At 50.7% G+C, this 12,547-nt stretch overlaps 2 protein-coding genes across 5 annotated transcripts in view; one reads left to right on the forward strand and one right to left on the reverse strand.

Annotated features, from left to right (window-relative positions):
• Window positions 1–4,111, reverse strand: part of MAST1 (microtubule associated serine/threonine kinase 1) — a 40,375-nt gene extending 36,264 nt beyond the window's left edge. For both annotated transcript variants that reach the window (XM_066347941.1, XM_066347932.1), the window contains exon 1: window positions 4,009–4,111. In XM_066347941.1, coding sequence (XP_066204038.1) covers window positions 4,009–4,047 — 39 coding nt within the window. In that variant the 5' untranslated portion in view covers window positions 4,048–4,111. The remainder of the gene's footprint in view (window positions 1–4,008) is intronic.
• A 2,907-nt stretch (window positions 4,112–7,018) lies between these two features.
• RTBDN (retbindin) lies at window positions 7,019–10,754 on the forward strand. Of its 3 annotated transcripts, none has more exons than XM_066347999.1 (6): window positions 7,019–7,147; window positions 7,766–7,940; window positions 8,822–8,888; window positions 8,999–9,109; window positions 9,631–9,724; window positions 10,291–10,754. In XM_066347999.1, exons 2-6 carry the CDS (start codon window positions 7,772–7,774, stop codon window positions 10,516–10,518), a joined length of 669 nt encoding a protein of 222 aa, XP_066204096.1. In that variant the 5' UTR covers window positions 7,019–7,147; window positions 7,766–7,771; the 3' UTR covers window positions 10,519–10,754. The 3 variants fall into 3 exon arrangements, with proteins under 3 accessions (XP_066204096.1, XP_066204075.1, XP_066204086.1); XM_066347978.1 differs by having other exon boundaries at window positions 7,022–7,147; window positions 7,761–7,940; XM_066347989.1 differs by lacking the exon at window positions 7,019–7,147 and adding an exon at window positions 7,154–7,328 and having other exon boundaries at window positions 7,761–7,940.
• Window positions 10,755–12,547: the final 1,793 nt, after the last annotated feature.

The following is a 12,547-nucleotide window of genomic DNA, read 5'->3' on the forward strand; positions in this document are numbered from 1 at the left end:
TGCCTCGACCAGGAAGGGGGGCTACAGCAGTGCGAGTGACCCCTTGCTCAAGCCAGCGACCTTGGGTTCAAGCCAGTGACTATGGGGTCATGTCTATGATCCCACACTCGAGCCAGCAACCCCGCACTCAAGCTGGTGAACCTGCACTCAAGCCGGCAACCTCAGGGTTTCGAACCTGGGTCCTCTGTGTCCCAGTCCAACGCTATATCCACTGCGCCACCACCTGGTCAGGCTGGAGAGGTGACTTTTAAGATGGTTTCTGTAAATAAGAAGCAGCCATGGGAGGATCTGTGGAGAAAGCATTCAAGGTAGAGGAAATTGCAAAGGCATGGGGGCAGGAATGACTTGGCATGCTCAAGCATGAAAGGTTGAATGAATGAATGAGTGAATGACTCCTCCACACTTTAAAGGTACCACCCCCCTCCCAACAAGATCTACAGAGTTGGGGGTGGTAGTTAGGGTAGATTAAAACAGATTTGAATTGGGAATCAGGTGGTCTTTTTTAATAATGGCAGTGATAATATTGGCTAGCCATAAACTTTATGTGTACATATCAGAAGATGGTCATGTTCTGTTTGCCAAGCACACAAGAAGTCACTACAGGGGTCAGAGATTACATAGGTCTGAACCCTTTTCTGAGAGCAATGGGGAGATGAGATGCTACTTTCCAGCCAGTTCTGAGTCCACAGGCTGATGTAAATAAAGGAGATTGGGTAGGGATGCAAGATTTTGGTGAAGGTTTCAAAGTCCTTTTGTTGGGGACTCCAACCAGAAGAAAATTAATCCTTTTTGTAATTTCTGAAAGCAGAAAGCACTGGGTTCAAGTCTCATTTTTTTTAGAGAGAGACAGACAGAAAGGAAAAGGGGGAAATGAGAAGCATCAACTCCTACTTCTGTCACTTCAGTTGTTCATTGATTGCTTTTTCATATGTACCTTGACCAGGGTCTCCAGCTGAGCCCATGACCCCTTGCTCAAGCCAGTGATTTTGGGCTTAAGCCAGGGACCATGGGGTCATGTCTACGATCCCATGCTCAAGCCGGTGGCCCCATGCTCAAGCTGGTGAGCCCACACTCAAGCCATCGATCTTGGGGTTTTGAACCTGGGTCCTCAGTTTTCCAGGTCAACACTCTATCCACTGTGCCACCACCAGGTCAGGCCCAGCTTTGCCTTTTATAATTTTATTTATTTTTTGGTGACAGAGACAGAGAGACAGAGAGAGGGACAAACAGAAAGGGAGAGAAAGGGGAAGCACCAATTCTTCGTTGCAGCACCTTAGTCTCCTTAGTTATTCACTGAATGCTTTCTTATATGTGCCTTGACTGGGGGGCTACAGCAGAGCATGTGACCCCTTGCTCAAGCCAGCAACCTTGGGCTCAAGCCAGTGACCATGGGGTCATGTCTATGATCCCACGCTCAAGCTGGAGACCCCACACTCAAGCTAGTGAGCTTGTGTTCAAGCCAGCAACCTCAGGGCTTCGAACCTGTGTCCTCTGTGTCTCAGTTCAATGCTCTATCCACTGCACCACCGCCTGGTCAGGCCTTTTATAATCTTGGCAAATGACCTTCCAATAGTTGTGCCTCCTAGATAATTCTGTGAGTTGATGCAGGTGTCTAACACTTCAGCATGATGCCTAGCACATAGTTAGTGCTCAGTATTAGGTCATGAGAACAGAAATTACTGTGGATGAACACACTACGTGACAGAAGATGGACCAGTGGCATCTCCCATTTCTATGTACAGAGGATAGAGGTATGACCGAGGTCAAAGGGAACACTGTCCACACTGGCAGTCCTGCCTCCCCCCCACACACCTTCTAGCCACTGGGTGACTTTAAATCCATGCCAGATTTCCCCTCTGTCTTTGCAGGATTAACTTGAATGAGCTACATCTCGGACCAAAGTGGCTGGCTGTGTGACTGCAGTGGCCCAACCAAAATCAAGACCTGGATTTTCTGGCCATGGAGCCCAGGATTCCAGATCTGGGTACACTCGGCCTTCTAGGGTAAGCCTCTGGGGAACATTAAGCCCCTTCCAGAGAGGTCCTCAAACGTAGCCCCATCTGCTATCGCACCTAAATATTCTAAGGTCGAACAAAGGGACAAACTGGAGCAGTATGGGATTTAGATCCCTGGCGTCATTGTGAACAGCTGCAGAGCGGCTCTGCCAAGCGGATTCTGCTTCTCTCTAGCATTAATGGACGGCGCTGCGGACAGGGCATTCGAAGATACTGGCTGTATACACGAATCCCAACTGCTCACAGGGAACGCTCGGGCGCTCAGCGGTTGTGGGGCAGTTCCTACGGTGTAGCACCCGTGTGAGGGTGTAGTAGACAGACAGCGAATTGGTTAACCCTGCCAGAGGTAAGAGGGGCAGGACTCCGATAGGACTGGAGGGTGAATGGGAGGATCCCAGGCTGGGGGTGGGGCCTTCCGAGAGAGAAAAAAGTCCCGCCGTGGCGCTGAGCCAATGGGAATCGGTGCCGGCAAGAAGTGCGGAGACACACCCCATGTAGGCACCACCCAGTTTCTCCTCTCTCCCTCTCTCTCTCTCTCTCTCTCTCTCTCTCTCTCTCTCTCTCTCTCTCTCTCTCTCGGCCCGACGGCGCGTACCCAGTCTGCCTTTGGCCCAGCTCCCTCCCTTTTCTCAGAACCCTTTCTCCTAAATCAACCCTGGAATGGAGAGAGAATCCTGGGAAGGTCTGAAGAGCCCAAAGCTTCTAGATGAGGCCATCTGGGCTGTTTGAAAGCAAAATAGCTTCCCCACACAGGTCTGAATCCGGCATCATCCACACCTGGAAAGTCCTTCCTGCTGTCTGACTCTGATTTTTCTTGCTGCAATGACTGATCAGCTCACCTTGGTCTCCAGCCTCAGGAATGGAGGGTTAGAGAAGTCCAGAAAAGGACGAAGCCCTGGATGAGGGTTTGAATCCTCCCTTTCTTTTCCCAAGCTTCAGGAAAGAGATGTAGCCTGAGTCTGGGTTCATATAAGGCTTTATCTAAACTCCAGATTATCTAGCACGGGGCTGGACTCCAACGAGGCTCAGAAGGACCAGACCCCAGGCAGACTTTTTTTGAAGGGGGTAAGAGGGTGGGTGAAGCTTTGATCGGTTTCCCCTCTGGCGTTAGTTTGCGAACAACATCGAACCCCTGCATTAATTCTTAGAAGCGCACACCGAAGACAAGAGAAGGGGACTTTTCTCGGCTTCAGAATCGCCACCCATCTTAGAAGTCGGAGTCCCTGACGTCTGGATTTGTCCCTACCTTCCTACACTCCACAAAATAATCCTCAGTGTTCCACTCCGCGAAGTGGACTCAGGCCTCCTGCGCCTGCGCAGCCTGGAGATCAGCATCTTCTGAGGCTGCAAGAAACTAAAAATCGCTCCCGCCCACCCACAAGCTGCGCTGGACTTGAGGAGGGAGGGAGGTGTAATGGAGGGGGGTGTAGAATAAAGAGTGAGGGTGGCTGTCTAGGTGCCTGTCCAATTAGGTCAGTAGGAAAAATCCTGGTGGCTGGGCAGATGCATTGAAGTCGGAGGGGGGATCCCCACACCTCCAAAAGAGGCTCCTGAGGTGAGGGGCGAGGCTGTCTCACAAACATGTTTACAGCAGCGCGGGGCTATTGGCAGCCCCGAGGGGTTTGAGCCCTGGGGCAATAACTTTGCTCTACACCCCTTCACCCCCAGCCTGGCGGAACGCCAGGGCAATGACTTCGGTCCCAGCCCCCTTTCCCTCTGGTGGGCCACACGCCCCTCAGGCTATCCTAGAGGTGAAGCACTCGGCTGAACCCCTCCTTCCACTCCCTGGATCCCCTGCGGCGCCGCCTGAGGGGCGGGGTTCCCAGCGAGGCAGGACGCGTGGACACCGCGTTTCCTGCGGTTAGCATCCGGACGCTGGGTGAGGGGGCGCCAAGACTGACCCTGGCCCGGCGTAAGTTCTCCCACCCCCAGCCCGGCTCCGCCCCAGGGCACCAATCCCTTCACCTCTACCCGGTCCAGAGCTACCACCTACCTGCAGCCTCCTGCGGCGGATCAGGCCCGAGTCGTCCATGGCGGCCGAGGCGGCTGAGGCCCGGGGGAGGGAGGAAGGAGGCGACTACGGCGGTGGCGGGAGGAGGGAGACGGGAGGGAGTGAGAAACCACGGGGACCGCGACGGCGGCGGCAGTGGCGGGGGCGGGGCGAAGCGGGGCGCGTCCGGCACCGTCACTGCGTCTGGGCGCCTGAGCCGGCCTTGGCCAAGGTTCCCCGCGCTCGGGGTGTGGGGGAGGCGGGGGTGGGGAGGAGCCTCCAGATAACCCGTGAGAGCCAAGCTACCAAGTAACCCTTATAGGGAGACACCCCAGGGGAAAGATATGCTTATGGGTAGACCCCCAACCCAAGAAGCACCTCAAGAGAGGCATTCTCACTGAGATATATTCCCTATGCGACCCTCTCAAGAAGACACATTCCCACAGGGACTCAGTTTCCATTGGGAGGACCTCTCCAATCAAACTCTCCCCTCACCCTGAAAATCATTCCTAAGACAGATTGTCTATGAGAGGTGACGCCTCCTCTCAAAACCTCCTCTCCCCAGGAAGAAACATTTCTACAGATAAAAATCTCCACGGTGACATTCACGTGGGGAGTCTGGTGAGCCCCCCATTGAAATACCCCCTAAATGCTATATTCTCTGTGGGAAGTTGTCCCCACCCACAAGAGCCCCACTTCCTAAGGAGAGACATTTTAGAGGGACATTTTCACCCAAGGAGATCCGTTCTCATGGGAGATGGCCCCTCAGAAAAACATTTACATTCATATACTGCCCCTTTTCCAAGCAGAGACTTTAGGGAACCCTGCAGCCCCTCTGTTGACCATCTCCCTCGTCATCAGGACTAAGAAATCAGGCCAGGACAGGCTATATTTATAGGAGCGATTAGCTGGTCTTTGGGGTGGGGAGCAGCTGAAACGATTTTCAAACCTCCTTCAGAAGTGTTCCTACAGTTGGGTCCAAACTGACAGAGCTTCCCAGAGTTAGAGTAGAAAGTGTCAGAGAGCACCCCACTCCAAGCCGAGGCATTGGGAGACAGGCTGGGGAGGGGAGGGGGCTTCCCGAGAGTCCTAGCCCGTAACTGGCCCTAACGCCTGGAAAGCCGGTCACTGGACGGACGCAACTCCTGCCTGTTAATGAAGGCAACAAAGAAGTCTAGGTCTGGGTGTTCCCTGGGTGCTTGTCTCCTCATCTCTACACCTTTGCCTAAGTTGTCTGTTTCTCTTTGTCTCTGTTGGCCGGCATGTTTTTCTTGAGTCTGTTCCTCATACTTCTGTGTCCAAGGACCCTACACCCGTGTATACAGCCCCTTTTCACGCCTGCTGCCCAGGGAGCTCTCCGCGGTGCTGATATCGCGCTCTTGTCCACGGTGCTGAAATATGCGCGCAGTGTTGGGGGCTGAGGTCAGGGGAGAGGAATGGTTCCCAGGAAGCACAGACCGCAGGCTGGACAGATCAGACTAACGAGCAACCTAGACTACCTCAAGATGGGCCAGGGGGAGGCTATGTTCTCTAGGTCTTGGCTGCCTCCAGGACATCAATTGGTACCCACAGAGGGGTCCAGAGACAGTGCCTCCTAATTAGTTCATTTACTCGACTCGTATTGAACATCTACTGGTGCAAGTTAGTGTTTTGGGATCTAGGAGTAGAGCAGTAAAATAGACAAAAACTCTACATTAGCCTGAGAAGAAAGGGAGAAAGGTTTGTGGTAGTGGTCATCACTCACAAAAGCACATATGAACTCTATGAGCACAGGCAAAAACACATGTACACCGACATTCTGCAAACATTCACACAAACATGAACATACCAACACATGCTCAGCAAATACAGGTTCATATACTCACACATACTCCATGAACACACACTCTGTGCAAACACACAAAACATACTCAGCAAACAGATACACAAAAATACATATAAAAGCACACTCTGCAAACTCATACCTAGAAAATGCAAACACATACAACAACACATAAAAATACTCAACAAACATAAGCACACATATATAGTCCCAAAGGAAGCTCAACTACACACAAACTTTCATCCAGTGTACAGACACATTATCCTCCCAAAACAACACATGGACACACAAACACATACATACCAACTGCAGGGTTATTTCTTCTATCAGACTCTCCTACTAAAATGTCAGGTCTATGAGGATTGAGATTTTCGTGTCTTGGTTGCTTCTGCATCCTCCAAATCTGACACACAGCAGGTGCTCAGTAAATGTTTCTTGAATGACTGTCGTGGTGCAGTGGATAAAACGTCGACCTGGAATGCTGAGGTCGCCGGTTTGAAACCCCTGGCTTGCCTGGTCAAGGCACATATGGGAGTTGATGCTTCCTGCTCCCCCTCCTTCTCTCTCTCTGCCTCCCTCCTTTCCTCCCTCCCTTCCTCCCTCCCTCTCTCTACCCCTCTGACTTCTCTAAAAATAAATAAAAAATTTAAAAGTGTAAAAAAAATGTTTGTTGAATGAATAAATAGAGAAAATGTTTTCAAGGGACACACATTTACAGAAAATATAAAGGGACACATACACACATATTTCAGATGCAGACATACCTTTTCTATACATGACAACACCCTCTTGTTCACTCATAGTCAACATTTATGGTCAACAACCTTTATCCACTGACTTTATCCACTCACTTATCCAACATTTTCACAGGACACCCATTCTAATCTGATAATACACCCCACACACATTTATTATCTGAGTCTTATTCACCTGGACATACTTGGCTTGGGACACATACAGTCCTCCTTATCCAGATTTTCAACTCACAACCACACAAAGACACATATAAACTGCAGAGAACAAACATACAAATTTAACACACAACACACACAGCCACATAAACCACTCTCATCTGATACACACACACTCCCCACTCATATATAGCCAGAGTTTAAGTCACAACCTCAACATAAAGGCAAACACAAGGATGTATGTGTGCACACTAGTCCCAGGTCCTCCAGCCTTTGGTCAGCTGAAGCAGGGGGCGGGGTGGTGGAAACACCTCCCCTGCATCAAACCACGCCCCTTTTGGCCCCACCGTTTACTGGACTTAACACTGAAGTGTCTCAACAGCGCCGCAGACCCCAGTCCGGCTAACAGGTGAGAAGCGGCCCCATGGGAGCGTAGAAGGGGAATCGTCTTGTCTCTACAGACTCCTAGCTTCCTCTGCCCTGGGGTTTTGGATCCCAGTGGCAGGACCCGAGTCCTGCCATAGCCAAGCTTGGCTCCAAAGGCCTAGTCCTGGGTGGCAGCTCCTAAGCGGATTGAAGGCTGAAAGAAGGTGACCATGAGAGGAACCAGGGGGATGGAGACGGGGGGAGGGGCTGGGCAGAAGATAGGGAGGAATTACTTGACAGAAGATGGACATTGAAAGAGCTGGGGATGTCCCCTTAGTTCTGAGGACAGAGGGGGTTGCCTGAGGGATAAGGGTGGGAGGTCCAGCTAGATGTGAGGGGGGAGGGGCAGCATGGTCAAACTGAGGGACACTTGGGCCTGAAGAGATGGAGGGCACATGAATCTGATAGAGGGGGCTCCTGGGTCAGAGGCAGTCCTTGGTAACCTCCTGTGATTTTAAGGTCTTTGGCCAATGCCTCATCAACTGCCCATTCTCTGCTCTGCCTGGCATCATCTCCTGGGTATGCATAAAGAACACCACCCTGAGCTCCCAGAAAAGGATGGCCAAACCTCACCCCATAACCCATCTGACTCTTAGCTCAGGTGGACATGGCCTGCAGGGACCGTACTCAACCTAGGGGCCTGGCCTGGGTCCTGCAACTGACCCTGGCATGGATCCTGCTAGGGGCCTGTGAAGGGAGCCATCCACTCCCCATTAGGTCCCAGACACACAATAGGCTGACAGCCAATCTGGGCACAGGACAGCTGCATCTAGCAGGTGAGCACTCCAGACCCTGTCTAATCCTCAACACCCAAAAACTCACATAAAGCAATGCCAGATTTTTTTATTATTATTATTTATAATAAGGGCTTAGGGTGACCATGGTGGGCAGCCTGAGCTAGTGCTGAAGAATGGTGGTTAAAGAGCACGAGCTCTGGGATCAAGACTGCCTGGGTTTACATCCCCACTTTGTATCTGTGGAACCCAGGGCAAGTCATTTAACCTCTCTGGGCTTCATGTGAGCCATTAATAAGGGGGAGAAATAATAGACCTACTTCATACAGGTGTTGTAAAGGGGTGTATATGAGCATTTGAGAACTTATACATTAACAGGGGCAAGAAAAATAAATATATTTTTTTTATTATTCAGTGAGGGGAAGGGAGGCAGAGACAGACTCCCACATGTGCCGGGCCTGGAATCCACTCTGCATGCCCATTAGGGGGCAATGCTCTGCCCATCTGGGGCATTGCTGAGCTCTTCTTAGTGCCTGAGGCAGAGGCCATGGAGTTGTCCTCAGTGTTCGGGGCCAACTCGCTCCAATTGAGCTATGGCTGCAGAAGGGGAAGACAAAGTGAGGGAGAGAGAAAAAGAAGCAAGAGGGGGAGGGGTAGAGAAGCAGATAGATACTTTTCCTGTGTGCCCTGACCAGTAATTGAACTCGGGATATCCAAACACTGGGCCAACGCTCTACCACTGAGCCAACTGGCCAGGGCCAAAAATCATTAATTGATTATGATAAATTATTATTATTACTTGAGAGGCATTGTGCCTCAAAATGTCTTGTTTTATGTTTGGGAGGAATTATATAATTGGGGTAAAACCTACCCAAGGATCCAAGATCCCAACTGAAAGGAGTTTCCTTCTCCATTGTCTTCAGAGATGGACACATCACAGGCATTGGATCCTGTAATCCTCTCAGAAGGCTGTGGGGAGCCCAGCCCTCAGTAAGTACAGCTCCCCGTGTTTCCCTGTGCTCTTTGCTCCAGTTGCCCCAGCCAGGGGCCAGAGCCCTTCGCATCTTGACCCATCCGGACTTGTCTCTCCCAATATTCAGGTGTAAATCCTTCCTGGGACACCTCGAAGTTGCCCTCCGCAGTCGCTTCCGTTTCCTGCTATTGGGGATACACCAGACACAGCCGCTCTGCGCGGAGCTCTGCCACGCTTGGTCGGAGAGGCGGGGTGTGAGGGGAAAGGCCTGTTTTGGGCGGGGCCTGCAGCTTGCAGATCCCAGTGGTTGAAGGGGCATAGCCTACCTTCAACTCAGCCAAGTTGTAAAGACCAAGGCCTTAGTTTTTAAACTAGACAAAAGGGGCAGAGCCAGTACAGGGGCTTTTAAGATTGGCTGTATGGAGGTGTAGCCTCCTATAGACCTGTCTTTTTTTCTTATAAAGGGGCAAGGACTCTTGATTGAAAAGAGAAGCTAAAAGGGTTGAGAGTGTAAGGGGCTGGCTTGGAGATGGTCTGTGGTGAGCAGGGATATGACCAGTGGTGATAGAGCCCTGGGTATGTGTGGAGAATATAAAATGGGGTGAAATCCGGAGAGAGGGATTTGTAGGGACGTGGCCCTAAAGGCGGGGCCTAGATCTGGGAGAGGGACAAACACTTCCGGATCCTAGGATAGCAGGAATCCCACTGGAAAGCAACTGCAGAGCCTTTACCCACCTTCTTTCCACATACCAACCCCAGGTTTGCCACCTGCAAAAGTGATATTACCTGCGGCCCGAATTGGCTCCCACTCCTACAAAAGGACTGCAACCCTGGCTGCAGTACCTACGGGCAGGTGAGCATGGGACAGAGAGAATGAGGAAGAGGCTGACACCTCCCCTTACTACGTGCTGTCTTAACCTGCCTAGACTCCAGAGTTCAGAGTGGCAATCCCAAGTTCCCCGCTCCCACTCTTCCCCCTTCTACAGTCCAACCACCATAATGGAATACATATGCGTACGCCTGTAGCCTCCCTAAGGCCCACAGGGTCCGATTTTGCTCTTCCCAGGGACTGTCTCTGCTCTAGGCCCATTCACAGTCTGAAGCTCCAGAGGCCCACCATCACTCTCCCCAGGGCCCCAGCCCACCCCTTCCCCTTAGGACTCAGTAAAGACTACTCGCCCTACCCAAGTCCCCGCTGACTCTATGGCCCCTCTCCCAGACTCCCAGGAGGACCCTGAGTCCAGAATTGCCTGCCCCAAGACCTCTCCTCTGGCGACTACTATCATTGTAACTCCCGGCCTGGCCTTTCCCTTCCCAAGGCAATGGTCCTAAAAACGCCCTCTGCCTACACCAGACAGCCACATCCCCAAGGTATCTGCACTCCGCCTATTAGGGTCTTAACTCCACCTCTTCTCCCAGACCTTCACTGACGGGATGGACCTTTGCGGCTCGGTTTTGGGCTATGCGCTGCCGGTGGCAGTTCCTGGAGCTGGTCACTGCCTCAACATTTCCATCTCGGTGCTTCCGCATCCTGGACAGGGACGGAGGGTCCGGGAAACCATTTTCCGGCGCTCCCGCCATCCACGCATCTGGATTCTGGACACTGCCGGCAGCGGGAGTGGCAGCGGAAGCGGCCGCAGCCCCTAGGAGGCGCCTGGTCTTAAGATGGGAGATGCGCCCCTTTGTCCCCAAGCCCTGACCGCCTTTCTAGATACTCAGAGCTCCACCCCTCCCCCCTCTGCTTCTAGTTTCTAGAGCCCTATCCCTCCTACCTGGACCTGGAGTCCCAGAGAATTGCCCCTCTCCAGAATATTAGAGAAACATCCCAACTCTAGCTCGTCTCCTTCTTCCCCCCCAACCCCAGAATAAAGTTGCCAACTAGAGCTCATGATGTGACAGCTTCTTGGGGAAACGAGGAAATAGTTGCCAGTGATAGGCATCTCTCTCTCTCTCTCTTTTTTTTTTTTTGAGTCAGAGGGACAGAGAGGAAGGGAGAAGCATCCATTCTTCGTTGTGTCACCTTAGTTGTTCATTCATTGCTTCCTCATATGTATCGTGACGGGGGTAGGGGGCTACAGCAGAACGAGTGACCTCTTGCTCAAGCCAGCAACCTCGAGCTCAAGCTGGTGAGTCCATGCTCAAGTGGAAGCGGAATGAGCCCGCACTCAAGCGGGCGACCTCAGGGTTTCCACCCTGGGTCCTCCGCGTCCCAGTCTTGTCGTTCCATCTACCTTACCAAAACAAGGTCAGGCCCATTTTTAATCCTCAGGTCCTAGAGTTAGGGACTGATTCACACTAGTGTGTAAATGATGATGGCCTGTATCCTGGAGCAATCCTCTTGTGACTTGGAATAATCTGGTGTCAGGAATTGGGAGAGGGCTGGGGTCAGAAGAAGGGCTGACAAGTGCGGAAGGTATGATATATTCTTCCACTGTGTGCCACCAGGAAAAAGCTCCCTTCCTTCCTCCCCATTCTCCAAATCCTTAAGGCAAAGGACCAGACTCAGATTTAGGATTTGGGTTGTAAGCAGTACTACTAATCCTCTTCCTCCTCACCTGTAAAACAGGGACAAAGTCCCTTCTAGTTCAATAGAGCAAAACTGATAAATGCCAAGAACTCTTATACCTGTAGTGACAAGGTAGAATTCTCACCTCTAATTCATTTTTCATTTTATATAGTGTACATAATCCATATTTATTAACTAAAGAGATTTCTCCCATTTCCATAGTACAAATATGTAAACTTTAATTTGCTTTTACTAGTCTTTCATGAATAAAGTACTTTAAAAAGAAAAAAAAAAAAGAAAAAAAAAGGATTGATGAATGTTTTTTGTGTCTAGGCACTGCTGAAATAGAACAGGTTCATTCCCTGCCCTCAGTGCTCACTTACGTTGCTGGTGGGAGTGCCATTGGGTACAAGCCTCCACAGAAAGGAATTTTGAAAATATTTCTTCAAATTAGATTCAAACACATAGATTTTCTGACCGAGCAACCCAGCCTCTAGGAATTTATCCTACAGAGCTATATACAAGAAATGATGGCTTATTCCCATTATTTCCTACTATACAGTTTTAACAGCAAGCTGAGCCATAACTCAAAAGCTATTAAGAGACATTTTACAGCCCTGGACAGGTAGCTCAGTTGGTTAGAGTGTCATCCCACTATACCAAGATTGTAAATTCAATCCCTAGTCACAGCGCATACAAGAGTCAACCAATGAGAGCATAAATAAGTGGAACAAGTCTGTTTCTCTCAAATCAATAAGTAGAAATAAAAATGAGGCATTAGCTTCACCAGGTGGTGGTGCTGTGGACAGAACGTTGGACTGGGACACGGAGGACCCAGGTTTGAAACCCCCAAGGTCGCTGGCTTGAGTGCGGGCTCATCTGGTTTGAGCAAGACTCATTAGCTTAAGCTTGAGGGCTTGAAAAGGGGTCACTCCATCTGCTGTAGCCCCCCCATCAAGGCACATATGAGAAAGCAATCAATGAACAACTAAGGTGCCGCAACGAAGAACTGATGCTTCTCATCTCTCTCCCTTCCTGACTGTCCCTCTCTCTGTCTCTATCTCTATCACACACAAAAAAATGAGGCATTAAACAAACTATAGGACAGTCACACCAGAGGACTCTTCAGCTGTAAAGCAAGTAAGGAAGGTCTTTAGATACCCATTTGGA

The sequence above is a fragment of the Saccopteryx leptura genome, chromosome 1 (assembly GCF_036850995.1).
Source record: "Saccopteryx leptura isolate mSacLep1 chromosome 1, mSacLep1_pri_phased_curated, whole genome shotgun sequence".
NCBI lineage: Eukaryota > Metazoa > Chordata > Mammalia > Chiroptera > Emballonuridae > Saccopteryx > Saccopteryx leptura.